Source organism: Onychostruthus taczanowskii, unplaced genomic scaffold (assembly GCF_017590055.1).
Source record: "Onychostruthus taczanowskii isolate IOZ18803 unplaced genomic scaffold, ASM1759005v1 scaffold21, whole genome shotgun sequence".
Taxonomy (NCBI): domain Eukaryota; kingdom Metazoa; phylum Chordata; class Aves; order Passeriformes; family Passeridae; genus Onychostruthus; species Onychostruthus taczanowskii.
The window spans coordinates 8,716,529-8,744,324 of record NW_024499351.1 but is presented as its reverse complement, the minus strand read 5'-3'; the positions used below and the strand labels follow the sequence as shown (position 1 = coordinate 8,744,324).

General features: G+C 38.9%; 1 protein-coding gene across 2 annotated transcripts; it reads right to left on the bottom strand.

Annotated features, from left to right (window-relative positions):
• MEMO1 (mediator of cell motility 1) lies at positions 1-27,440 on the bottom strand. 2 transcript variants are annotated; one of them, XM_041404312.1, is made up of 9 exons: positions 27,299-27,440; positions 15,297-15,378; positions 13,167-13,235; positions 11,185-11,297; positions 9,765-9,876; positions 8,691-8,833; positions 7,479-7,555; positions 2,011-2,115; positions 1-699 (listed from the first exon to the last, which is right to left on the bottom strand). In XM_041404312.1, the coding sequence occupies exons 1-9, from the start codon at positions 27,357-27,359 to the stop codon at positions 568-570; spliced, it is 894 nt and encodes a 297-aa protein (XP_041260246.1). In that variant the 5' UTR covers positions 27,360-27,440; the 3' UTR covers positions 1-567. The 2 variants fall into 2 exon arrangements, with proteins under 2 accessions (XP_041260246.1, XP_041260247.1); XM_041404313.1 differs by lacking the exons at positions 8,691-8,833; positions 15,297-15,378; positions 27,299-27,440 and having other exon boundaries at positions 13,167-13,233.
• Between the last annotated feature and the right edge of the window lie 356 nt (positions 27,441-27,796).

Below are 27,796 nucleotides of genomic sequence, written 5' to 3'. Positions count from 1 at the left end.
TTTTGGTTTGTGTAGCCCTTTATTAGCAACTAAAATAGAAGATATCTGTTGTACATCACGGGTAGTAACTGACTATACTGGAGTTTTATTATATTCTAATACAGAATCATTTATAAATGCGTTGTTTTCCTTTTTTTTCTTTTATTAAAAAGCTTCCACCCCCTTTTCCCCCCTTTTTCCGTTTACAACTTGCAAAACTATTCTGAAAGCTGAGTATATGTGCACAGGTCTGCAAAGAGTGCAAATTTAGGATATGGTAAATGCTTTACATGTTGTATTTTTAAGGACAGTCTACCACCATGCCTTCATAGCCATTATCTTTTCCAAAGAAAAAAAACAACTGTCACAAAAAGCTCTGATACCAGTCTTCCTTCCATTGTCCTAAACAAGAAAGCATTTTTAAATGAGTTGAAACTAAGGAAGGACTACACCTACTAGAAAAGAACAGAGTTCTATTAGTTTGAGGTTTCAGTATACCCAAAGACCAGGGACTGTATCTTTGTAAGGGCTAGGCTGGGACCCCGAATACAGAGTGTGTGCAGGTGCCATCCCTGAGCATTCAGCAGTTCAGTGGACCATAAGTGCTCCAGCTGCATAACTCACTGAGCTGTCTTGCCAGTTTCGACACTGGCTTGACTGAGCATAATTCAAAAATGAAAAGCTCATATTCATTCCATTCTTCTGGAGCTCGTTGATAGCCTGAGGAGAGAAAGAGAGCTGTTTAAAAAAAGGTATCAGTGAAATTACATTTCCTAGGTCTCAAAGGTCCTTGCACCATCTCTCATAAGCTCCCAGTAACCAGTGGATGTAGCCTATTTCCGTGCTGTTTTATTCACTGACGCTCCCCGCACTGCACTGTGCACATCCGTGCAGTTCTCTAAAGGAACACCAAACCTTTCATGATACCTCTTTTAGAAACAATGCTTTCAGTTCTATGGGGAATTTATACAGTAAGACAGATGCAACAGAAAAAAAACCTAACACTATTAACACTTCTCAGATTCCATTTCTTCCATCAAGGAGAAAGAAGGTACAAAGATAATTCATTAAAGCATCAAAATTGCCAAAAGTGAATGAAAAGAATTTAGCTGTGATTCACTGCAAAACTAATAATTATCTGAGGGTAAGAGTTTTGCAGAGTTGTCTGAGAGTAAGATATTTGCAGAGTTGTCATAGTACTGAACTTTGCTACATGCATCACCAATATTGATAATGTTCATACAAACTTTTACGGACTCCACTTCTAAAGGTTCCTTTCTATGTTCTCCATTCAGACTACATTCCCAGTGAATTAAGTTTTCCCTTTTAAAAAAATTAACATGCTTCCTGTTTCAGATTTGAATTACAGTAAAAATACAGTGAGATTCACTCAAGCAATATGACAAATCTGCAGCACTCCACCAGTGCTGTAAAGCAGCTGCGACCAAATTTAGACAAGTAAGTTAAGCCAGGTTTATGTCTGCACTGCATCAGCAAAGCAGAATAGGGTAAACAGAAAGTAATCTGAATTCTAACTGCAGTTAATTTATGAGTTAATGATGCTCTGTACTAATACTTACAGAGGCCATCTCTCACCATATTTTCAAAATTCAAAACCACTGCCAGACATCACAAGGCACTCACAATAGCTAGCTAATAGCAATATAGAGAAAATAAATACACGTTTATAAGTACTGATTCAAAAGAGTAAGTACATACTTCTTCAGGGAGATGGATTTATTTGTTCATTTATTTAGGGCCAAGAGAAAGGGAACAATTGCATTTCATTGAAATTCAAAAGGAATGTGGTATCTCATTTCCCTTAGGGAACTGAAAACCCTCAGCCCTTTCAAGAGCTTACATTTGTCTATATGCAAGACACAAAAATCAGAGAACAATTTGAGAACACTCAAAAAAAAAAATTAATTCAAGGCCTGACATTTTAGAACTAATACTGCAGCAATATTGTGTTTTACAAATGCAAGCATTTTCCCAGAAGTTGCATTCTTCAATAAATCAACAGTTACTTACATTTAATAGCACTCCAATAGGATGTCTTCCACATATTGTATTATGGTATTTCTTCAAGTAATTGCTAAAAGATACAGGATCTAGCTGCTCTATAATGCTCATACCCTGAAAAAGAATTGATAGCAGTAATTACATTACATATTCACAAGCAGGTGTTTATACATCATCTACTTGTTACAACAGAGCAGGAGGAAAAACCCTCTACTTTGTACCAAGGATACCAAAGGAATCTCAGCATGTGAGCTCTAGCTTGTAGTCATCTTGTTTCCATTCCTTGCCAAACTAAAAGTGCAGGAGCTCTTCCAGAGCTGTCATTAATCCACAGATCTGTGAAGTTATCTTTGCAAATACCAGTGAAGCTCACATTAAAAAAGTTCTGAAGACTAGTTGATGCCCAACATTCAAGACTGCCCTACTTCCATAAGATTTGGTACAGCTATAACCAGACAAATTTACTAAAAGGCAAAGCAGGAAGAAGTAGTGCCGCCACCTGCTCTCCCTGGTAACAAAGTTCAGGGTCAAGCATTTGTCTGGGACTTCCAGATGTCCAAAAACCCTAGATAAAACCAACACTATACATGTGCAATTCACACACATAACAAGTGCGATGTATCCTGGACACATCAGGCATGCAAGGCAGTTGATCTGGGCACGGCCTGGCCATTTGCTCAGAGCATAAAAACCAGATCCAGAAAATCTCTAATGCACTATCAAGTTGGTGCACAACAAAAATGAAAGAACCAGGAGATGGTGCTTCCACTTTACATGAGACAGCCACATGTATGCATCCTTTCCTCCACTGAGAGTGAGACCCACAATCCCATGGAGTCATGCTAAGAATATCAGCACACACGTGGAAAACAAAATTTACACGTATACAAATATTTGTATTCTTAAAAGCAAAAAGAATCCTACAACTCCAGATACAGTCTACTCTTACCCCATCCCATAAAGCAGATCAAACACCATGAAAGTAACTTGTTTAGAAACAAGTCCAAATTAATTGTTGTCTCAGTTTTATCATGGGTTTACTCTTTTGCCTGTATTAGACTCCATCCTCTTCTTTTTTTCCTTCCTCTGAAATTATTCCCTTCACCAGGGAAATGAGCTCCAGACACTCACTAACTCAATAAAATACATAGTTATGCTGCTTCTGTTGGTGAAACAATACATTCTTCCTTAGAGACTAGAAAAAACATACTTTGCATGGGAATAACTGGAGGTTGATACCAGAAGAACAGACAATTTAAGATTTCTGCATTTGTCCCAGCTCTTTCCCCTACTTTTGGGTGATAAAAGGAGAAGCCACAAAGCAGGAAGCAGTCAGTCTGAAGTCTCCACCTCAAGAGTGAATTTTCCACAGCACTCTGCAAGGGCGTTGGCTGATCTGGCAGATATCAGCTAATTATTCAGGCTGGATCACAGCTTACAATGGAAGAGCAGAAGATTCCCAGGAGAGCTGGGAGAATTACAAACAGCAACAATAACCACTACTCTTGTGTACTTTTAAATAGAAACAGACATGTGAGGAATCCACAAAGAAACACATTTTATGGAAAAACAAAACCAAGCTAAGCTGGCCCATTGGTGGTAAGAGTTCAGTTCTTCTGGAGTCATGGAGAGAGTGTTTGGACCCCTGGCCAGTAATTTCAGCTGTTAATCACTCCAGATCTACAAAGCCTAAATGAGTGCCAAAAAAAAAAATAATGGTAGCTATTCTGTAACTAGCAGTGATTACATAGATAACATTGCATTTCCTAAGCTTCCAAAGCATATCTTCCAACCATCCATTTACTTGTAGATTGTACATGTCAATACACAGCTAAAGAAAGCAGAACTAAACTTGACTGCATACTCAAGTGAAATTAAAGATGCATAAGGCACTTACTCAGATACTGAACAGTTCATGAGAATATATTTTACCTGTTTGTAAAACCCTTTCATGACCTTTTAAAAACATTAAAATGGCTGCTCAGTTGAGAGACTCCTTTTACAATTGTAAGTCACTGGAACATACTGAGCAGAGGCATTTGAGCATTTGTCTCAAATGAATGGACATGGATTTATGAGAATGCCTAGTAAGCTTATTTCAATGCACAGTTCAGCACTGCAAAACATTTACAGCTATGCAGCTCATCCCAGAAAATGTTTCCATACATCACAGACTACAGAAAATCTATAGGGAATTGGTATGAACAGATGTCCTATAAGCATTAGGTTGAACTTTTCAATCTTTTGGATTTAAAAATCGTTGTGGCAGAGGAACAAAGACTATCAACTTTGTTTCTCAGTCTAAAATGGTGTTGAGAAACAAAGGAAACATTTTTGCCAGGTTGTGTTTTATAAAAAGCAGAGGTATATGAAGCTAATAACTTCCAGTATTGGAAACAACTCAGCTAGGCATGGCGTAGAACAGAGCTAGAACACATAACAAAACCCACATGATGAAAGTGTAAGCACAGTTCCACAGCTTATCACGTGGCCATTATGGCATCACGTATACCTCAGTTACCCAGATACTGCTAATGGCATCTACAAAATCCTAGCACAGTGCACTTAGCATGATTACAAAGTTACATTTTCAAATAACATCCCTTAGTAGGATCATGTATCTACAAGCCTACAAAAAACACATATCCCAAAACAAACAAAAATCCCCTCCAGCATCCTATAGGCTCATTTTATACTATTTGCCAATAATGCTTTGCCTGGTCATGTTAAAGTCTGTTATCAGTTATTTTAGCTGTTTCTTCACACTTCAGGATCTAAACTAATAGCACTCTAATGGAAGTGGAAACAAACTTGGTCTTAGTACTATCCATCCCAACTATCTTTGAATGTGTGAGTCGCTCAGACTACAGGACAAATAACCATCAGGAAAATTAGTGTCTAGGCACAGAGAAGAGAACAGGGACCTGGGCATCCAGGCCGGGACTCAATCTTACATTATGCCCAGCCTAAGAAGCCTTCCCAGGCTGGAGCACTGTGGAAGGTCCTGGCACTCTGCAGCAGCACTGCAGAAGCCACCAGAATTCAGCAGGTCATTAGAGGTACCTGAGAAGCCATGGGTGCTGAGCATTTTTCCTAGACCAAGTACTGGCTACTCCTGCACAGCACTCTTCAGTGCCTGTATTTTTCCCCACCAGCATTCAGGGTAACACAATCCTCCCATTGACTCAAGTGAGGCATAAAGTATCCCATACCAAACTTATGCTCATATAAAATGAGCAATGTAGCAGTGAAGATTGAAGTGAGCAGTCTGCATTTTCTGTCTAGGCAATCAAAAACAATTACTCTTCAAAAATGTCTTACAAAATACTTCCCCCACTTACATGTAAAAAGACAGTGTGTTTCAAGTTATGATATATGAACTATTGCACTTGAGCTGCTCGGTTATAACTCTTCATTTGAGGGTTCTCACCTAAGGTACCCCTCCTAACCACGAGGCTATTTCCTCCTTTTGCAATTACATGACAAAGTAGGCTGTGGTGACAGTGGTCAGATCAACAATTACCATGGAGAAACTGATGTCTGCCCAGCAATATTTACTACACTCTATTTGTTTTATGCTGGAGCCTAAGGGCTCTAAACTTCAATGCCCAATGTATTCAGCAGTTTTTATGCACTAGGTGAGAAAATGCATCTATATGTAAGGTCCAGGTCAATTAAGGAAGAGGCCATCATCCTCCCACAAAGGTATTTCTAAGGAAAATTGATTTCATCTTGCCCCAGAATACCTTCCTGCTTACAATGTGCTCAGCTGACTGCTTTCCTAGTTAGGGCCAATAAAATTAAGCTAGTTTTAGTACAGCTTTGTCTCTATCTTATGCTATTTTGTCTGTGTAGAGGCCTACTGCTTACAACAGTACAAGTTTGTTTAGTACATCAAATCACATGAAAAAATCCAATACTGATGGATACTGTAAGAAAACAAGAAGTAGCCAAGTAAGACATAAAACTGAACAAACTTCCAAAAACTGGAAAAATGTGACAGGGAGATCTTTGTGATATTGCTAAAAAGATATCTCTGAAAATCACCCAAAATACCTCCTCCATATAGCATCTGAATATGGAGTCACATGTTCACATATAGCATGATACAAACAAGCAAAAAACAACCACAGTATGCTGCTATACGTGTTTAGTTTTCCAGTTAAACTTCAGACTGAAAAAGTATTTTCATAGTTATTAAGCAGTAGACATGATTTGCCATGCTACAAAAAATGTCACTTCCATTTAGCTGCATAACTACCAAAATGAAGTTGGTGCAGCACTGTATTCCCTAAGAGCAATTAAATGCCAAAGTCCAGTCCTTCTTCAAGCTTTCACCACACAAATTAACAAGGGGAAACTAATGTTTGTTAATGCACCATAATCTGCTCTCCTGCAAAAACACTCAAAGCTACTGATGCTGGGATTCTGCAGAAAAACACTTTTCTTGATAGGGAAGCCTCTCAGCTGCTACAAGAATTATTAAAAATGGGATAAACAGAATGAAGGCAAATTATTTACTGTAATTATTTCTACTTCAGTGATGAATAGTAGAAAAACACGGAGGTTAATATGTATACACAAGGCAAGAAAGTCTAGAGATATCTCCAGCAGACAGGATTTATTCCTTCAAGACAAGGAAAAAATTAACATGCCATGAATAAGAACAGCTCTCTGTTCTAACAGATTCTATAGAAGTTACATAAATGATGCAAACAGTTGTAAAACAAATTTAATGCTACATATTTCCAGAAGAATTACTTCTAATCTGTGCCTTAAGTATAGTCTTGAACATTAAGTTGATGGGGTTTTCTTATGTTAAAAATAAACCCTTGGCTCCTGTAACTGCAAAGAAAATGCAACATAATTGGCATTGGACCTTTATGTATTTAGCATGCCTTTCAGCCTTTGGCCAAACCCAAAATGAAGTATGGTGTACTGCTTTTTCCTCACCACCTAATACAGAGTAAGGGGCAGGGGAAGGCTACTCCCAAGAAAACAGTAGCTTTCATTTTCCTGATCAGTGCAATGCCCTACAGCCTTTCCTCCTCCAAATGGATGTTGCTGAAACCTTTGCATAATCACAATGCTGTTTCTATATGCAGGTATCACAGCTAACAAGCTGGAACTACCACAATTTGCCATGCATAATTTTTATTGCTTTTCAAAAACAAAAGAGGGTGTGTAGACAGAAATTATGATACATCAGGGCATTTTAGGTAGGTGAACATGCATTTTTTTTTCATTAATTGTGCTTACTAATTTATACCCGCAATACAATTGTGTGCAGTCAGTAAAAGGGAGGATACTAGCTAAGGCCAACAGCTAAGTTCTTATTGTGGTAAACAAAGGAAAATTACACATTCAATGAAATAGCTAATCTATAATCTCTTGTTAGAAAAATTCCTCAAGTGTTCAAAGAAATGGAATGTACAGGAGAAATTTGTTAGTTAGTTCCACCAAATCTGAAAACTTACCATTTTATCTAGGTGCTCAATGGATCTATAAATTTCTCCTTGGGATTCATCATAGTAACTGTAACGGAACCTCTGACCTTGAAACAAAAATCATGTATAAAATAAAAAAGGGAAAAATTGTAGCTAAACCACTCCCTAATACTTACTAAATATTTGAAAGTATAATACTTAAAGTAGTAATCTTCATTTATTTTATACTTTTTAGCTCCATTGAGGAAATTCTAGGGCAATCATAAAGTAGCAGTCCAGAAGTAAAGTAAAAAAGAATACATGATGGGTGGCTATATTCCTAAAGAGAAATCTGCTATGCAGAACTGACACTGAAGTATCACTCACTAATCGCCTCTTATTGCCTTAGAATTCTAATTCTGTAAATTAAGAAGTAAAGCAACATTTCATTTTGCTATCCTTCTTGACAAAGTCAGCCATGGAGTCAGGCTACTTCTGCTTGCACAACAATACCCACAGTAAATGAAGGTTAAAATAAAAAATTTATAATAATTCAATGAGCAGTTCTGGATGGGTCATTAGTCACAACAGGACCAGGTCATTCTTATATACACCTTCCACCTACTCCACTCCAAAGATGAGTGAAACATGCACTTAATTAAGTTGAGCAAAGATGGCAATGGAAAAAAAGGAAGAAGGTCTGTTGTGTCACATATCTTTCTGAAGCAGTCCCTTTTCCAGCTACTATTACACTTAAAAGAAAAATAAAATTATAAAGCAGGGCAGAAGTCAAGGCTTCTAGAGTCTTTGTATCTCTGTCACCAAGATGAACTGGGGTAGCACTGGTGAATTGGCATAAATAATCCATCTGCTATCTTACCCAGCAGTAAAACATACAAAACTTATTTCTGTCAAAGGAATGTGGCCATGCCCAGTGAATTTTTAGCTAGTTTTGAAAGATGTTTTGAGGTGCTTAAAGGAAGAGTATAAAGAGCAAGCAACTTCAGACAATTATTTCATTGCAACAGTAAAGAGATATATATAAATCACCATTTATTTCCTGCACTACACTGAAAACACATTACCACATTAATATTTTTACCTATTATTCCAGATTTTAAAGACTTTTTAACTTTATGAAGGCATTTAAGTTGCAAAAATGAATCTACCAGAAGCTAAAATGTTCAATGTTTAATAAAACACATTATTTGAAAATAGCTAGAAAATATTCAATATACTCTTATAATGAGATATGGAACTTACCCCAATGGCAAAAGTCAGAAGAAACCACAAAGAGATTACTAGGATCAGCTAGGTATTTACTGAAGAGTTTTCCAAATTCCTGCTCTTTTGACTCACTCAGTGCTCCGACCAACACAGGAATAATAGTAAACTCATCCTTATGGCTTATAAGCAAAAGAAAAAAGGTTGTAATTCAAGTAACATCTGAAGATTTTTCAGGGCTTGCTAACTGAAACTGCAGAATGGTTTAAAAGGTTGCTATTATTTGAAGATAGCAATTTGGTAAGGTCATACTAGGATGTTCTTTTAGAACCTCAAAGTACTTCAATTTCAGAAAACATACATTCCCAAAGCCAGTATTTCTCTCTGCTGCAAAGTGAAAATACCAGGCAAACAAAAAGACACAACGAAATCAGCAATGAAGTAAGAATTAATTTTTCCCTGTATATATGCTGCATGTTGGGTAATTCTCCAAAGTAAATTAAACCTATATGAAAATGCTCAACACAGTACCCAGATACATACTGATACTCTAGGGAAAATTCAAAACACAATGGAAATTAAAAGAAGAAAAAAAAAAAAAAAGGATGGGGCACATCTTAGGGAAGAAACCCCAACAAAGATTGACAATTTTTATTTAGAGTAAATATTTGAAACTGCAGCTATAAACACACCCCTCGTTTCAAAATTTGTATTAAGGCTGCAAACAAACTTAAAATCCCATAGAAAACTATCTGAACTTCTTTCAGAGATGCCTTGAAAAGTGGGGGGGGGGGGGGAACCAGCTATTGAAAAATGTTCATGAAAGCATATCTAATATTAATTCTATCAAGTAAACCTGTTTACAAGAGGTGCTATAACTTCATTATTTAGGTGTTTGCTTTGCTCACAGTTTCAATTACAGCAACTTACCCTAGTCTCTGACCCTCTCCTTATCAAAATTTTTATCAAGGGATGAGAGGAGTATGAGCATCATACACACCATAAGGTCTTCTATGCCACAAAATGTATTATTATTTCCTACTGCACTTCACAACAGCTCAAACATTTAATGCACATAATGTTCATTTTTGTAGAAGTAATTAGCCCTAGTACCTTTCCATGGCTTTAGCAGTATAAGGCAAATGCATTTCAATACTGTGTTCATCTTCGTCTGTCTGTAGGGACATGCGCTCAAACATTCCAGTCTTCCACAATTCTCCATAAACTGAAATGAATTAAAGATCAGGTTTTATTTTTTATTTTTGCTTACTTTTAAAAACTGCTTCAAGTGCAAAAAGCAAGCTACAGTGTACCTTGACAGAACATACCCACCATAAAAAATTACTTGCCTCTAAGGACTATCGTCATAAACCACTTGTTTCTAAATAAATTCAGAAATAAAATTATGTTCAAGTCATTAAAATATAAACATAATTAATTCAGTTTACAAAATAAACTGTTAAATCAGTGACCTTACTAGTATACTGAAAAAGATTGTTATAATACAAAATTTAATTCACAAATAAAACATTTGAAAATATACATGCATTTTCCCAGACAATGAATTTTTATTTTCATAAACTGCCCACTATATTTTGAAAAAAAATTAATCAGATGAGCTATTGCTCGATTTGTCACTAGTTAATTGAATTCATTATTGACTGAATCATGAAATGTAGAGACAGCCACAACTGATTAAGTAATCCACATTTGTAAGTTATCTTTTCTACTCTCAAGCATACTTGAGAGTATACAGTCACCTCCACATTCTGAAAATTCTCCACTGAACGATGAATTTCATGTGGAGGGCTGTGCCTCCTCCTCGACTCCATAAAGGAGCTTTTCAGAAAGCAAAACACTTCTTACCTAAGGAAATTCTGCAGGCACTACGCAGAAAGCCTGAATTAGCTTGCTTAATCACAGTTACAATGAAACACAGCACATCTGTACTAATTAGCCCATCTGAAAAAGACACTGTATCACTTAGGTATACCTCAAAATACATAAAAGCCAAAATATCAAATTAATCTTCATTGCACTTAGTTCAAAAGACTGGCATTTCATGGACTACAAGTTTTCAAGTTTCCAAGTTAGAAAGTCACATGCAATCCAAATAAAAGCAATTTTTTGTTTCTCTGTTATTCCTTTATCAGAAATCAAACTCAAACCAACTAAAGAACCTTTATTTCCAGCCAGAACACTTAACAGGAGAATGGAAACGTTTTTCAGTGAGTTATTATTTGATGTAATACTTTTTTAGTTTCAAACCCTGAAGCACACACTCAAAATTGAAAAGATAAGCAAAAATTTTGAATTCTTGCTAGGAGGAAGAGGGACACTATGGTTATAACGTGACCATGTCTGAAACAAGCAGGATCATTCAGAAGTTTGTTTTTTGTTGCACTAAAACCAGATTTGCACTTGTATGCCACTTAGAGCAAGGAAGTGCCCAACAAGAAGAAAGTGCTCAGCACTGCAGTACCACAGTCAACACCCAAGGCTCAATGATGTCCAAGCTCCATAGTGCACTTACTCTTTTGGTCAATTCGAAGATCATACAGAGGTGTTCTGTAAATGTCCACACTGGAAAGCGCACATCGGGAGAGGGGCACGTGATGGGAAGGCCCAAGAATGAAAATTTTTCGGCTACAACAATTAACACAGAAAGCCACAATTTAGACAACTGCAATTGTACAGCAACTCAGCTTAGAGTAACAAGTTAAATAGAAACATACAAAGTGATACTCTCTCATGGCTACAACAGTTTCACTCTGTTGTCAGTAAGACCCCACATCAATCCATGGCCCAACCTAGCTTGGTATCTCAGGAATTATCACACGATCAGTTCAATAATGCTCTAGCCTTAAATCTCTTAAGCAGGTTATATATCAGAGGGCATTTATCAGCTAGAAATTTGTCTGATTTCACTTATTTGGAGGCTGAATGATCCGTTACAGCCACTTAAAACAGGTATTTGAATTCTCTCCTTGAATCAACACAATCTTCAGCTACTCACCACCTTCAATAAATACAGGATCAAATAATTATCATCTACTCGGAGTTTTTCACTTATTTACTTGATTAGCCTTACTTGGGTTTCACTAAATTAAATTTTAAGTCCCTCTCAAATGCTGGGTTTATGTTGTTACATGTTATGGTTTTCTTGCTGTTGCATCAGCAACAGAGACTTGGACTGGCACATTCATAGCTTTAGCTGATACTGCAACCTTCTACATGTCATCATGACATCATTATTTCACCAAGTCCTCAATTCCTGGCTCTTGATTACATATTAAGGGTCTCCTGCCACCGGACTTAAAAGAAAAAAAAAAAATAGGCAATTCAGCTTTTCATATTCAGGATTATATCGTCTTGCTTCTGGCACTGAATTAAATGCGTGGGAGACATGCAAAGTTGTGAGGATTTGAGGTTTTTTTAATCCCTTACACAGGGAGTGCTATTACAAGGTATACTGAAACACAAACTTCCTGCAAAGCTAATAAAAAACAAATATTCCAATATGCAATAGTTTAGCTCAAAGATGAATTCTAAATATCCCATGCAGTAAAAAAACAAGTGATCCAGCAAGTTCAACCAACTCCTTATCAGGGAACCCAGGAAATGCAGCTTGTTCCAGAAATTTTAAAGGAACTAGGTATCTGTCATACCATGAGCTATTTTCACATCATTTACAATACATTAGAAAGAACTAAAACCATTGTCTTTGAAGAGTATTACAGCGTGTTATCTTACAAACAACTGCTAAGCCTAGTCAGTTTTTATATAAAAGTACAAAATGCATACTTTGAGTAAATACTGGAGACGTTTTCAATTTTTGTCATTTAAAAAAAATGTTGCAGTCAGCAGAACATAAAAATTATATTCCTTTACCCAAAAATAACTGGATTCAAATTTTCAGAGGCAGGGGCAGAATGTTGTTTTTTTTTTTTTCTTTTTAAAAACTTGTTAGAAACAGAATTCCATTTAAAATTATTGGCACTATTAACTTTCATAAACACACTGGTCACTTCCTCCACAGCAGAAGAGAATCCTGTCAGTATTCAGCCCATAATCCTGCACTAAAAAACCAATGCAGAATCATGGTGAAGTATTTTAATTGACTTAATAAAACAAACAAAACAACAAAAAAAAAAAAAAAAAAAAAAAAAAAAAAAAAAAAAAAACAACCCAAAACAAAAGCCAAAAAACCTAACAAAACCAGCTTGGGCTTTTATAAAAGCAGTAGAACATCAGTAATAAACTGAAGAGTCTTTAAACCCTCCCTTGTAAATAGTTAGTTACCAATTATTTTAACAATATTCTTTTTTTTCCCTTTTATAACATCCAATTTGAACATTTATGATGTTGAAACAGAAGTGATGCATAGAAGGCTAAGAAGAATACAAAATTAAAATCTGAGTACTTGAAGATGTAAGAATGTAACAATAACATTCCACTTATCAGAGAATTGCAACCTCAGGGTCTAGGCTTTGTAAAGAAAGCTGTAATACTCACGTGATATTGGGATCCACTTGTTTGTAAGCATGGGCTGCACAAGATCCACAATATGTATATCCTGCATGGCTGCAAACCAAAGCACAAAATGTTAAAATTTAAATATTGCTTAACATCTTAAATTATGTTAACATTCTGTGTTAATCTCTCAGGATTTCTTTTTTTTTTTTTGTCCCAAGTGAACTAGAAATTTTAAGAGTGATCCAAATACTCCTGAAAGAGCAGGAAAGAGCTGCTGCAGTATTGATCACACAAGACACATATTTGTTGAAGAACTGCAGTGACCATTTACTGACCAGTTAAAAATCTATCCGTGATCACTGAGCAGTCAGGAAAGCCCCAGATCAAAGGGCCTTCCCTTACCTGTAAAGGATGTATGCACACTGCACAACTGCTTGTTATCAGAAGCTCCTGATAATGCCAACAGTGCGGCCAGTAAACAAGGGAGTGGCAAACTACTGGAGAAAGCTCTTCTAACTACACTCCAGGAACTGAATATAATGACAGCAGAGGGGTCTTGGCAAAGCGAGAACTACATGTCACAGCAGATAAAGAGAGAATAAAAAGCTCTGTCATTGAAGAATAACTTAGCAACAGAATGAACAAGCACATGAAAAGGAGTGGAAGGCAGCATTGCATGCTATCTTCTACTGCAGGGAATAAGCTATGTGCTTCACCATTTCCTGTCAGCATGGTCCTTTCTCAACCTCTGTTCCTGTGTGTGGTTCAAAACAATTTATAATTATTTTGACTAGTTGTTTCAAATATTGCCTTCAAATATGAAGAACCATTAAAATGAGTGAAAATTCACATCACACTGCTAAAAGCATTAACTTCATAGAACATTCATTCCTGGAGTCCCAGGTCAAGTGGCAGAAAATGGCTCCTGGTCACCCAGCAGTATGCCCACACCACAGCTTTAGACAATGACACTGAGAATGATTCATGCTGCAAGCCCTGAGGTATACAGGATGCTTGAAGAGACAAGTTCCCATTGACAGCACTGAAGCATTTTCTATGCATTTATATGGATGTATGCTCAGATACATTTGTATTCACCCACACATTGATATCTGGAGAAAGTTATCTTCAAAATGACCCTGGGATTTTACTTCATCACTTACCCCACTCATTCTAAAGAGCTAAGAAAGGTATTAACATACATGCTAAGGGGGGAAACAGGGGACTTAGACCTCACAAATGGGCAAGGTATGTATGTTATTAGACAATGTCAAAAGAGTCTGCTGAAATGTTCCCTCTGCTACAGGCTTCTTCCATCTTCCACAAAAATATTAAGCACATCCCATTTTAGAGGCGGTAAAAAAAAAAATGTGGTGAGATCACAGGAAGACTCCCAGCAATTCTGGAAAAAGAACCTAACTACATAATCTGCAGTTGGAAGGTCTGTTTCCTGACATTCCTGCAAGAAAGACTAAGGCAGATGTGGGACAATTTCTTCTGCACACTCAATACTATTACATAATACTTCAAACATTATGACAATGCTATGTTAGCATAGGACAAACATCATATTTAAGGGGCTTTTTCCAGTGTTTCCTTCCAACTCATAATTACTTGGAATGATCAAACATACCTGTGTCATTACATGTCTCAGCTATCTTCAAGAAACTGAATTCTCCCTAAATAGTTCAGATGATCCCTATTTCACCTGTGGACAAATAGCTCAAACAAAACCAAACTAAAATAACAAAAGTAAACCATTTTTGATAGTTGAATAGTGTTCAATTGCTTTTTGTTTTTAAGCTCCCCTAAATTTTATTTAGGGGCTGTGAGGGCTGCACCAGTCTTGTTGATTTTGTTTTGGGGTTGTGTTTTTTTTTCTGTTACTGGAGGGGTTTTGTTTTTATCATTAATATAACTTTTACCCATCTTACTGGATCACAAACAAATATTATGTTTGCAGTCCATCACCAAAAGCAAGCTAATCATACACCCAAATGTACACAGATTTCTGCCATTCTATGCTATATCCAAAATACTTATTTAGAAACCATACAACCCTTCTTTCAACTAAATACTAACTTTAACCAGTTTTCAAAATCACCAGGAAAAAAAAAAAAGAGCATCTAAACAAGCATTAGATACAATGAACTTCTGTTTCAAACTTACGGTGCAATAATGGCTCTTGCAGGTCTTTTTGTGGACTGTACTTGAGAAAGCCAACCTTCTAGCTGTGCATTCAGCTGGGGTCCTGTGAAGAGACATGGAAATATTGAAGCCATAAAAGACCCAAATACATCTCAAAAATTCACAAATAAAGCTTGAAAACACAGCAGATTTAAATGTCATCTTCAACATTCAAAGCTGGGTTTAAATCGAAAAACAAATAAACAGAAAAAAACCCCATTCCCCCAAAATACCCAATGCAACAACAAAAAGAAACCCCAACCCTATAATGTTGAAGGTTACCATAGGAAAGTTTCAACCTCCTGCTCTGGGAAGTTCATTTACTGCACATCCAAACACACACTTATTGTTTCCTGCTCTGTGAGAACTAATGAACACACCACCATTCGAAGGAATGGCTGCTGATTTCAAAAGAATGGCTGACAGATGATTGTTTCCTCTCATAACAGAATTTGCAGAATTCAGATGTAAAAAGTTATGATCTTTATCCAGAGAGCCCAGTATGAGAAGATGACATAATACAAAGGCCTGACACTTGCATGATAGCCAATGACTGTGGCAATAAATCCTTTATTAAGCAAGTACAAGAGCATAATACAAAACATTGTGAATGGGAGATGTGCAAATGCACAGGAAAAAGCTAAAAGTGAGAAGACATTTTGCTTATTCTAGCATCTCAACTTCTTCTGGTCATTCAACACATACTACAAGTACATGATCACTTAGTTGACATGAACTTTGATAACTGGCCAATCCAGAATTTAATTTTTTTTTAAACTAACTTTTGTACCTCAACAAGTAGCAAATATTCTTAACTCAATCACCTGACAAATGATAAAAAAGCCTTCTAGAAATACAACATTTAAAAAAACCAAACCAAACAAACCACATTTCAATTATTTCCCATCACAAGAAAACTTTCTGATGTTAAGCTATTGTTCAGGAAGCAAGTCTGGCAAATACAGTACAACATTCTTTCTTATTAAAGAACACTAAACAAACTTCCAAGAAAAACTCATTCAGCTGCTATTATTACAAGTAATATAGCATTAACAAAGAAAATAGATGCACTTTTTTCAGCTGATACTATGCTTTTGACAGAACTCTATGCCAGCAGAGTTTATCTGTAAAGCATGGTGCAGCAAGCTGCTTTTCTTCTTCCATCCTGTAGATCTTTGTATCTTCCCCATGCAGGTGTTGAACTACCAACTGCCAGCCTAAGTCAAAACCAAATTAAACTACCTGAAGCCGTTTCACAGATACATTCCAAACAGCCCCGACAAGGGCTGACAGCTCTCCAAGAGGCTGACAAGAAACACAGAGAACGAGAGAAAAGGTGTCACCTTTTGCAGAATCCAATCGGTCCCTGATCAGGGACAGTAAAAAAACTTGCCCTAGAAAATGCAGACATGAAGGGTAGAGGTGATGAAGCCACTAGTTACAAAGCTTAAATCCATGTGTTTCTTGAAAAAGGACAACTTCTGTAGTTGTGAAGAACCCTACCTTCTTATATGAAGGAAGTGAACAAGTGCACCAACATTTTCCTATGCCTTCTACACCTTGAAAGCCTTAGTTACGCTCTACAACTCTAACAAGGTGAAAGAGTGACAGAGTACCTGTTTTCATTCATATAATACAGTGATTTTGTGAAATTATGAAATTGTTATAAAAATTCCACCACATACCAATTTTGTTCTGCAGCTTGTGTTGCTTTGGGAAATTACAAGCAGCTGATGTGCAACAGAGATAAACATAATGACATCTTAGAAAATGGAGGCTATTGGGGAAGCTAAGTAAAAATAAATAGGTCTCTATTTTCACCCTCCTTCTAAGATAATAGCAGACTAACAAAACAGTACACTTTTACAGTATTACCACTTTTATTTGTTATATACTTCAGTGAAGAAACAAATTACCTAAAAAATGTTTTTACTTCCTAATTCTCCCAAAATATGTAGAAAGATAAAATACTTTCTGAATGAAGCTCTTCAGGAGGACACTTTTTTTTCCCCAACACTGATTACCCAGACTTAAACATTACTTTACCCTACCTGATCTGTTCTCCTCAAAGAAGAGGATCCATAGGCAACACAAATGCAAAAGTGACAAAACTTGTTAAACCAAGGGGAACTCTTCCCCTGCAAGGCACTGTCCTTAGCCCTCCTCCATCCCTTCTTTAGCAAAGATTTTTCACAAAGGATGTGGTTAAGGTGATTCGCCCTCAGTTGAGATAAATCAGGTAACCTACTGAACAGTTTAAAGACAAAGGTCAGAAAATCTGGTAATATCCCAAAATTGCATGATTGGTTGAATCTGACTAAAATTTCTGATCCTACAGTGTGGTAGCAGAGTAAGATGCCCAGGTTTGCTTAGTCTGCTACTACCGACACACACACTCTAACAAAGCAACATTTTCTTCATAGAGGCAGTAAAATAACAGATCTGTATGATCCAAAGGATGAAACTTCGTCAATGTTTACTTAGGTAACACATCTGCTTTCAGATTTTCTCCCTTTAATGCCAAGTATAAGGTGCCTTATACTTTAAATAATTAATTTTGACCTAATGTAAACTTTAATTTCAACTTATCTGCATTATTTTAATAAAATATGCAATGAAATTTCTCTCTCCAGAGGACTAACAGAGAGAGAATGGAGAGTACAACATATCCATGACCTTTTAGCTGAAGAAAAAAAAAAAAATCAAACAGCACCCACATGAATTGACAAAAGTACAGCCTACCTCTGGCTTCCTATGCTTACAAATACTTTAAGGGGGATACTCTAGAACTGTAATTTTTCTTGTTACCAAATAAGCACCAACTTTTTCTTCAACTGTTCAGAGAAATTTTTCTCCCAGCTTCTCAAACATGAGGATGCTTAAGGCTAAAGTCAAAATACTTGAATTGGTTATACAAAATATAAATAAACCCACACTATAACAGTAGCGGTGCTCTACCATATGAAATTGTATTATAGTACATGAGTAACTTCCTGATAAAGAAGCAACTTTTGTTCATATTTAAATGAAGCTTAACTGGAAAAGCAGTCATCAAGACAAGCCAGTGAACGTGTACCTCCTTGGCTGACCAGCATGGACAGCGAACAGCACTGCCACCCATGTATCCTCTTGCTGTTGTGGAGGGAAGTAAAATAAGGTCCGACTCCTTGAACCTCAGGTGGAAAGCTCATCTTGAGAAAGCTGGCAGGATGAGAGCAACAGGGACTTTAAGGCTAATCCAGACAGAAGGGCAGAAAACCTTAGGGATGCTATTTCTGGATGCAACAATCAGTAAACTTTAGCATTAATACTGCAAGATCAGACCCTTCATTGATCAAAAGAAAGTTAAGCAGCAAAATATGAGCTTCACTGAAGTATGTAACATTAGGATCTGCATTTCAATCCTATGAAGTCAGGTATAAACATAGGTGTGTAACTAAAGATTTCTGACATTATCTGTGCATATTTCACATCCTGTTTTGTTCTAAAAACCAGTAGAAATTATGCCAAGGTTTAAAATAATTGCAAGCACAGACCAAGTCTCCACTAGGCAAATTTATGGAAACAACTACAGGCAGCATTTATTCAATTATCTTGCCTAATAGGACAGCTTATTTTAATAATAAACATTATCCCATCACAAAGCTCTAGAGTAAGAAAGAAAGAATCCTTCCACATGACTTGCATGCCATTGTCACCCAGGGAATAATAACACAAAGACATCTGGTAGTGACTCAGATAAGTTCACCACCCCAATTTACAGCTGTCATGGTCCAGACTTCATAGGTTAAGCCAAACCAGCACATTCTTTCCACAGCCAACCTCACCTTGTCAGTGAGGCTGAAGTGCTTATATGCCAAGTGTCAACACAACGTAGAGGCATTTTGCTCCTTTTCCTGCAGACAACATTACACACACAAAACATACTTCTTCAGACTGGTAGGGAAGACTCAGTGCTTGCTCTGAATCCTCAGTCCCAGTGAATATTTTTTTACTGGAAGAGTGTAAACCTCAATCAAAATTTAGAGCAGTGCCAGGGAAAACTGCTCGGGTCCCCCTTGGCTGCACGTGTACAGCACTCACAGCAAGGCAAGTAATGCTGGAGCACAATGACAGTAACACTGCAGTCCCCAGCCTTGACAGCTTTTACTTGCCCAGGAATGTCTCCCACCTATAGGTGCCACCAGACTTCTTTGAGTCTTCCACTTTTTAACCACCTTTTCCCATGGATGAGAAAAGTCTACACCTTAAAAATGCTTCTAATAAATATTACAACATGTGTGGTAAGAAGTGAGTAAGTCTTTACTCCTGTAGAGTGTTAGAAAAAAATCAAAGTAATAGTGAAACCCTGGGGGCTGGCATACAATTAGGTTAGAAGTTCCCTTAGTTCCAGTTACTTTCTTCACAATTCTGAAGGTGAATCTGAAACACTAATTAAATTTAGGTAAACTGAAATCTGAAACGTGACAGAGGACTAACAGTTAAAATTGCATTAAGTGTAAGGATTTTTCAAAAAAAAACAGATGGCACTTAAAAAACCCCCAAACCTGTTTCTCAAGGCAACAAAAGCCAAATCCTTGAACAAAGAACAAGTTTTAGCTATGCGAAGACTAGGATTTGTCAGGAATAGAAGGTGACTTCCAACAACTCACGTTAATGGGCACATTCTCCACTGCTAGCATATACTCTACTCCGATATTGATAACATGGTGAAATCAGACTATAGGTAACACAGAAATTTGCCAATGTAAACAAGAAGCTGGAGTAAAAATAAAGAGGCAAATAGAGATTCCACCAATGCCACATTAATTCCTATTTATACACATCATAAGATGGAACTAAAACTGCAGGTAGTGCTTGAATGGGGGAAAATAAAACTGAAGCCACAACAGAAACCGATACCGAAATCTGCTTTGGTGGCAGTTCTTACTAGCATGCCCCATTCTCCAGCACTCAACTAGTTACTGATTTTCCTTTACTGAAAGTTGGCAGGAATTAAAACAAAAAAAAAAAAAATCAAACTATAACACCACTCATTAAGAATATCAACCAACATGTACCTACCTGGCTTCATAAAAGACCTTAGTACCCAGGTCATTCAGAGATCCAAACAAATGACATTCTGTTCCATACCTCTGAGAATGATTTTGGCTCTAACACACACTGAATGTAAATGAGATTTGTGGAAGTGTTCACTAAGTGATACTTGCAGGCCTATTTTAATGATACCAGAACTACACCAAATATAAAACTCTTTTTCAATTCCAACTGTACAGTGAAAGTTGAATCTACATTCTTTTCTTGAAATATGTTGATTTTGACAGTATTTAAGTGATTCAGCTAGAAAGAATAGCCTAGAAATTTTATTTCAAATTATTCCAGTACGCTTTTTCAGTATACAATGCTAAATAATACAGTCTGCATATTAATGCTGTGTTCCATGTTTAATTCATAAAAGAGTCAGTAATGACACATCTAGTTTCCCCCTAAAAAGCCTAAAAAAAGCTAAAGGACCAAAGGGAAAGAGATATTACATTTGGTATTTAACATTGCAAAGCAAATACTTGATGAATTCGTAAGACACTATGATTAGTTGTTCACAGATTGCAAGGTAAGAACTTAAGTTAACAGCTGTATTTGTAATGCTTCAGCTAATGTCACAACATTAAGATTTCATGATCAGTACATTAATTATCCTGCTACTGCAGAAAGCACTCTTCAATACAAGAGATCACAGAATTATTCAAGCTGGAAAAGACCTTTAAGATCACAGAGTCCAACCATAAGCCTAACACTGTCAAGTCCATCACTAAACCGCATCTCATTTCAGTGACCCCCACATGGTTTTTCCATGTTTTCCTGGATCCATTTGTCTATGACCATCTACAAACAACACGATGATTCACTACTTCTACATTACATTTATGAACGAACTGTGATGAGTTATTCCAATTCTGGGGAGTATGCCAGGGTTCTTGGCATGCCATAGTAAACCACTTTTATAGACTCTTCTATGGCACAGAGAACATCTTTCTCAACCCCTCGTCTGCATTCCTAGTCTGAACCACACAGAGTCACATGTGATTCCCTTCTGACCACTTTAGCTGCTGCAGAGACCCATATCCAACACGTCATGGAGAAGAGATTCTGCCCTAAGCTAAGGTGGGATGCAGCCACTCAGGGTCAATGAACCCAGCAGCAGCATCTGCCCTCAGAAACCGTGGGCAGCAGGCCTGGGGAATGGATTACACATATTCAGCAACATCACGGCAAAGCACAAACAGCTGTAACTGATGTACACACTTTCTCTAATGCTGATGAGACGTTCCAGCTCGTGCCAACAAGCATACAAATGCTGGGATTACAGCACTGCTCATTAAAATGAAGAGTCATTCTCACATCACTCCTCAGGGCCCCCAAGCCCCAGAAGGCACAAATGAGAACAGTTTTACTATCACAGAATCACACTGCTATTGCACCTTGAAGCTGCCTACCTCACAGAGCTACTAAGAATAAGTGGGTTTTGACATCAGAAAAAACAGTATTTGGTACAAAGGCTTCAAAAAAGCATTAATGCTGATCTCACTGGGGATTACAAAGGAAAAGAAGGGGTTGCAAATGTGTGAAAATAGTGGCCAACTTTGAGGGAAATGCAACTTCTAAACTGGTCATTCATGGCACACAATTGCCTTTTCATTTATTTTCTGATCTGCCAAAGTTCTTCAAAGCATTATACTTTCCTGCTGACTTACACACCATCATGCAGACTTCTGCCCAAAAGACAAGGTTGAAACATCGCTGGCTGTACAACAGCCAGTTATTAGAGAGTTCTGGCATTTCTTGTCCAAACAAGTCAGAAGCTTAATCCTTACAAATGGTAGCAACAAGATGTCAGTGCCTACCTCCTTTGGGGTTCTTTTGCTGACAAGCTAGGGCAGCAGAAATCTCTAAACACAAGTGCACAATTAAGCTTAAAGTCTCCTCAAATACTTACTGGCCATTTGCTTGGCCCATCATAAAAAAAGAGCATTCAAGACAATGAGTGCAATGGTGTTTCAAGTTGATACTGCAATTACACTGCCAACTCACATTTGCATTAATAAGCTTATGGAAATTAAGGTTCTCATAGTTCAAACAAGCTGGCACAGGCTAACAGCACACCTCTGGCCACTATGGTTTGGTCAGGGAAAGCAGAGAAATAAGCCCTAATGAATACAACAACAAACTTGTTTTGCAGGGCAAGTTTCACATCATGGAGTGTTGTTATTCACACAAACTCAATATGATTTTTACTCCTGTGACCTGGAAGAGCCTACTAAAACCCTTCATGTTTCACCTGTATCACCATGCCACTGACTGGGGAAAAGCTGAAACAAGAAGTCTTATCACACACATTAATAAGGAGCAGCACAGTATTCAGTTAGCACTTCCAGGAGCCAACAAGGGAGGCCAGCTGTGAGCCCATAAGCCATGTTCAGCACCATAATGTGATATCCCACTTGTCATGACATGCTACAGAGGGGAAAAAATAAAAAAAAGACGCGCATAGCTAATGTTTATTTCCATGTCAAAATCATATGGATTGATTTCCCACAGCAGTAACTGCCCAGCACTTACTGAATCTACTCACATCGAAGAATAAACAGCCCTATCCTGCATACAGTCCATGCTCAGGATAGCAGGGCATTTCCATTGCATTTCATCTGCTCTTTTGTATCTAGGAATGTGTCTGCCTGCATTCAAAGCCACTGAAAATTATGCCATTTTTGTTGCAAATTGTCCTTAATCTTCCTCTTCCACCTGCTGGTTAAAAATCAATTTCTCAAGACGTCTGGATACTAGGTGGTTGAATTAACACAGCAGGACTGGGACTTCCTTCCAAAAATAAATGTGAGTGCTATTTTTCACCACACAAGAGTGATATTTTCTTTTTTTTTTTAAACAATTTACATGACAGCAGTGCTGTATGATATTTTTTATTTACATTCTATGTTTTTATCTAAATTTTGCAAATGTTTTCAGTGGCCAGCATACGCCAAGCTGATAGACCACAAAAGCAATGGCATGTCATGTACCATTAACTTTTTTTAAAAGCAGACATGCAGATCAAGCTATGCAACTAAAGAACAAGGTTTTGAGACCAGTAACCTACTATCAGCAACAGGCACAGCACAGGTTCAGTTTGGGAGCTCAGCTGTAAAGCTTTCCATGCAGTGGTGCTGCTAAGTAGGAGGAGGAACAACTGACCAGACTTCACTGTTCTGTTTGCTGCCAGTCAAATGCTCCAGAGGCATACACCTCAAGTTCATTAAGATCCTGCACTGACTGATGTGGAATGACATTAACTTTCCTCTAGAATTCTTGGTATGGGGAAAGAGATGACAACCATTTTGGTTTAAACTGAACTCACCTGCTGAAACTTCTTAAAGATCTTAATTTTTAGATTCTTTGTTGTTGTTACAGCAGCACACCATGAAGAACACATGGGAAGTGAAATGCTATAGTAACATGGTGAAGTTCATCTTCCATTTCTTGCCCCCTTCTCAGCTTTAGTGAATAGGAAGCAGTGAGCTTTCTCCCTGGGACCTAACTTTCCCTCTAATACGAAGTTGTTTACTTAGATGAAACCTTTTAACATGTGAACACATCTGGAAGTGCATCATTGCCCAGCCAGTCCCACCTGCTCTACAACATTCATTAGCATCATACAAGTAGGTGGTGTATTCATACTAGAATGGAGTGCATGTTTCTACTTTCCAAGGCAGAACCTAAGCAGAGCACATGCCATGGCTGGAGAAAATGATGGAGCAATGGTCTATTTTCAGCTGAAGCAATTGCTGGCCCATGGAAATGAGCAGCCTCTAAAGACAAGAAGTGGCATTTCTTCCAAACCCTCTTACACACATTGCATTGACCATCCATGAAGAGCAGTAGCTCCCTCTTGGTTGTGGCTTCACTTGTGATATTGCTTCACTCCTGAGTGCAGGAGACAGCTAAGAATATCCTCTGCCCACAAAAGAAAAAAAAAAAAAAAAAGAAAAAAGGACTGCATGCCTGATCCATTCTTTGTCTTCCCCCTCAGCTGGCTTTGGCCCTTCTTTCCCAGAGCTGACTTCTACAACCAGATTTTAGAAAATGTCTTTTTTTTTTAAATAGCAATGGGTGCTTCACTTTTGCAGTAAACCCTCACCCAAGCACAGGATGCCATGCATCATCCTGGATGGTGTGTTGACATTTCAGCCCTAGGTACCAGGCACCTCAGGCTAAACTATCACTTAAAAACCTTATCCTCACTCAACCCCTTTAAAAATGCTTTCAGATGTAAAGATTCTGAACATATCTGTAAAAAAACAAAAACATTTCTCATTACCCTTTCAGATAGGCCACCTTAACTACAGAGCAGGATGAGGGTATAAAACCCTGTGTTTTTTATATAAAACACAGCAAATCGCTTCTGGGCTGAGCCAGGAGCGCGAAGAACGGAGCAGGTAGGAGGACTTGAAAAGACAATCCCCAGAGAACCATGGGAACACACTGAAGAACTACCACAATTCAAACTACCCCCTGCCTCAGCTCCAGCCTTGAAGCTATGCAGGATTTTACACATGGTAAAATCCACTTTCTTCAAATAGTTCAATTGAGGAGACTGTGTTACAAGTTTGAGGTAGCAGCTGACTTGTGAGGCTGGCCTGAAATACAGGAAGATTTTAAGTTAAATCTACAATGAACACATAGCCTCTTGGTCCCCATTTGTTTTCTCTCGAGTCTTGATAGACCTTCCTAAATGGCACACAAAATTATTTATTTATTATTTATTGTTTTCAAGCAATGAGTAACAGGTAGTCCTTGTCTTGCTGAACAGGCACAATTCCTGTTCTCACATACCCAGTGCAAACAGCAGAAGAGAGTTCTATAGCAAGACACATAATACTCCTTGCTCATTTAAGGAAAAACACTTCCAAAATCCCCAGATTATGCAACATCACCACTTACCCCCACCATACCCACTGTAACAATTTAACTTGTCACAAGCACAGCTGTCATAATTCATTATTACAACATGATTCAGTTTGGGGGTTTTTTTCATGCAGTGTGTCTGGGTAACCATCCCACATCTCCTCAATAAGCAACTGCCAGAGGGCTGCCCAAAAGCAACGGGAGTAACAAGCTTTTGGATGTCCTACTACAAACAACTAGTATTGGCCAAACTAGTCACACACACTTACCAGAGTGTAGTCTAAATAATTATGCACTGAATTCTCACAGAAAAGAAAACAGTCAAACACAGTATTCATGCCTCTTAAATTATTTTTTAAAAACTAAAATTCTAATTTCCAAGCATCCAGTAATAACATGATATGAAGTCCAATACAAAACAAACTACAAAATTTGTGTGTAAGGTCACATATTCATCCCATATCGCAGATCAGTTTTCTGCCTTACTCATAAATGAAAATATAAATTGCAGGACCAAGGGATTACCACAAAGCTCTGATGTTTTGATGTCTTTGCACATTGTTAAATCTATACCTTTGACATTAATTTTTTTTTCATATATTCTGTAAATGGAGTACTACCTACCTTTTTTAAATCATTGGAAATAAATGTAGTTGCAAGCTGCACAAAGATTTGAAGCCAGTTTTGTAATGGACACAAGAATTATGCTTAGGATATTAAGCTCAGAAGGAAAACAATCATCCTCTATTGTCGTCTCGAAAATGCCTACCCAACCATTTGAAGCCCAGCTACTTATCACACAAATCCACCTCTTCCTGTGTTACCCTCTTCCCTGTATTTCTTTTCTTCCCTTTCATTTTTTGTCTCATACCTCGTTCATCAATTTATGGAGGAGAGGGGAAACCACATCTATTTTAGCCAAGAGAAATGTATGACTTTTCACATCCAATTCTTCTTAGATGTTAATTTAGGATCCTGAACACAACAATTCATTGTTTGGTTTATTTTCAATTGTACCTCCTATCCCTCTGAACTGCTCATTATGACAGCCTCTTGTTCATCTAAGCTCGTTCACCTGCAGTTTTGTAATCATCTTTACTCCCGGGGCCAGTAAAAGAACATCCCTTACAAATCTTATTAACAGCTCTGGAAAGACAAATGTGCATCCTTTTCACAAAGGCGGTTCTGCCCCCAAACCGAACAAAACTTATCTCCAAACGCAGGTGCTATCAAGCCTTTTATTACGTGTTTCTGCCTTTTTTTTGGCGTGGGTGAGGGGAACGGCAGCTCGCCCTCCAATGCACCACGTTTTTCTTTCTATTCTTCTTCTGCAAGTACCACATGTTTAAATGGACAGAGCCACTCTGCGCTATTGCTTAGTAACTTTTCACTCCTACTAAAGAAAGCGCTAGGGAAGGAAAAACAGGTTTTCTTGGACTACAAAATGAGAAATAGATCTCCCTATTTTCACACCTCGACAAGAAGTAAAATAAACCTCCCTAGTTTCACACCTTTCCCCCGCCTTCTAACCCTAGACGGGCGGTATTTTTGTCATGGAATTAACAAAACAAAACAAACAAAAAAAAAACCCAACAGGAGCAGTTGAAAATACTGAAATCCGTCCGTGTGCTGACGGGGAGCAACACTCGGTACGGGCTGGCTCCAGCGCCGCTGCCGTGACACCCGGAGCCGCGGCGAGGCGCGGCCGCCGGGCAGGGCAGGCACACGAGGCGCAGCCGGGGGCCCGATCCCTCCCCGACGACGACCGAACGCCGCTTTCCACCGAGCGGGGCCGGAGGAGAGGGACAGCGGCGGCCGGCAGGTGCGTTCGGGGCGCTCCGCGGCGGCCCCTGCCCAGCTCCGCCCGCTCCCGGCCGGCGGCGGGGCCCGGCAGCCCCCGGCCCCGGCCCGCCATGTGCCGGCGGGGGCGGAGCCGGCGGCCCCTCCCCGCGCCCGGTACCGGCCCCGGCAGCCTCAAAGTGCTGATTCAGCCCCCGCCGCCCGCTCCCCGCTCCCGGCGGCGGTACCTGAGGCCGTGTACCAGCTGCCGGCGTGGCTGGCCTCCCGGCAGAGCACCCGGTTGGACATCTTGGAGCCGGAGCCGCCTATGGTGTTCGGGGGGGGCGCTGGGGGACGGGCCCGCCCGCGGCGGCGGCGGCGCCGGCGCTGCTCCCCGCCGGGCGGGGTCGCGGGGGGGGGACGCGGGGACAGAGCCCGAAGCCGCCGCCGCCAACTCCGCGCCGGCGGGTGGGGGGGAGAGGAGAGAAGGAGGCCGCGGCCGCAGCTGGTTTGGCCCCGCTCGGCTCCCGTGGACTAAGGACCGCGCGGGCGCCGCGCCCCCATTGGGCACCAAAGCAAAAGCCTCACCGTGATTGGCCGCTTGCCCTCCGCCGGCCCCGCCCACTGCTTTGACAAGTGTAGCACCGCCCCGCGGGGGAGTGGGTACTGGGCGGGGCCAGGCGGGGGAGCCCGCCGCGGATTGGCCTGCCCGTTGCCATGGTGATGGGTGCCGTGCGCGCTGATTG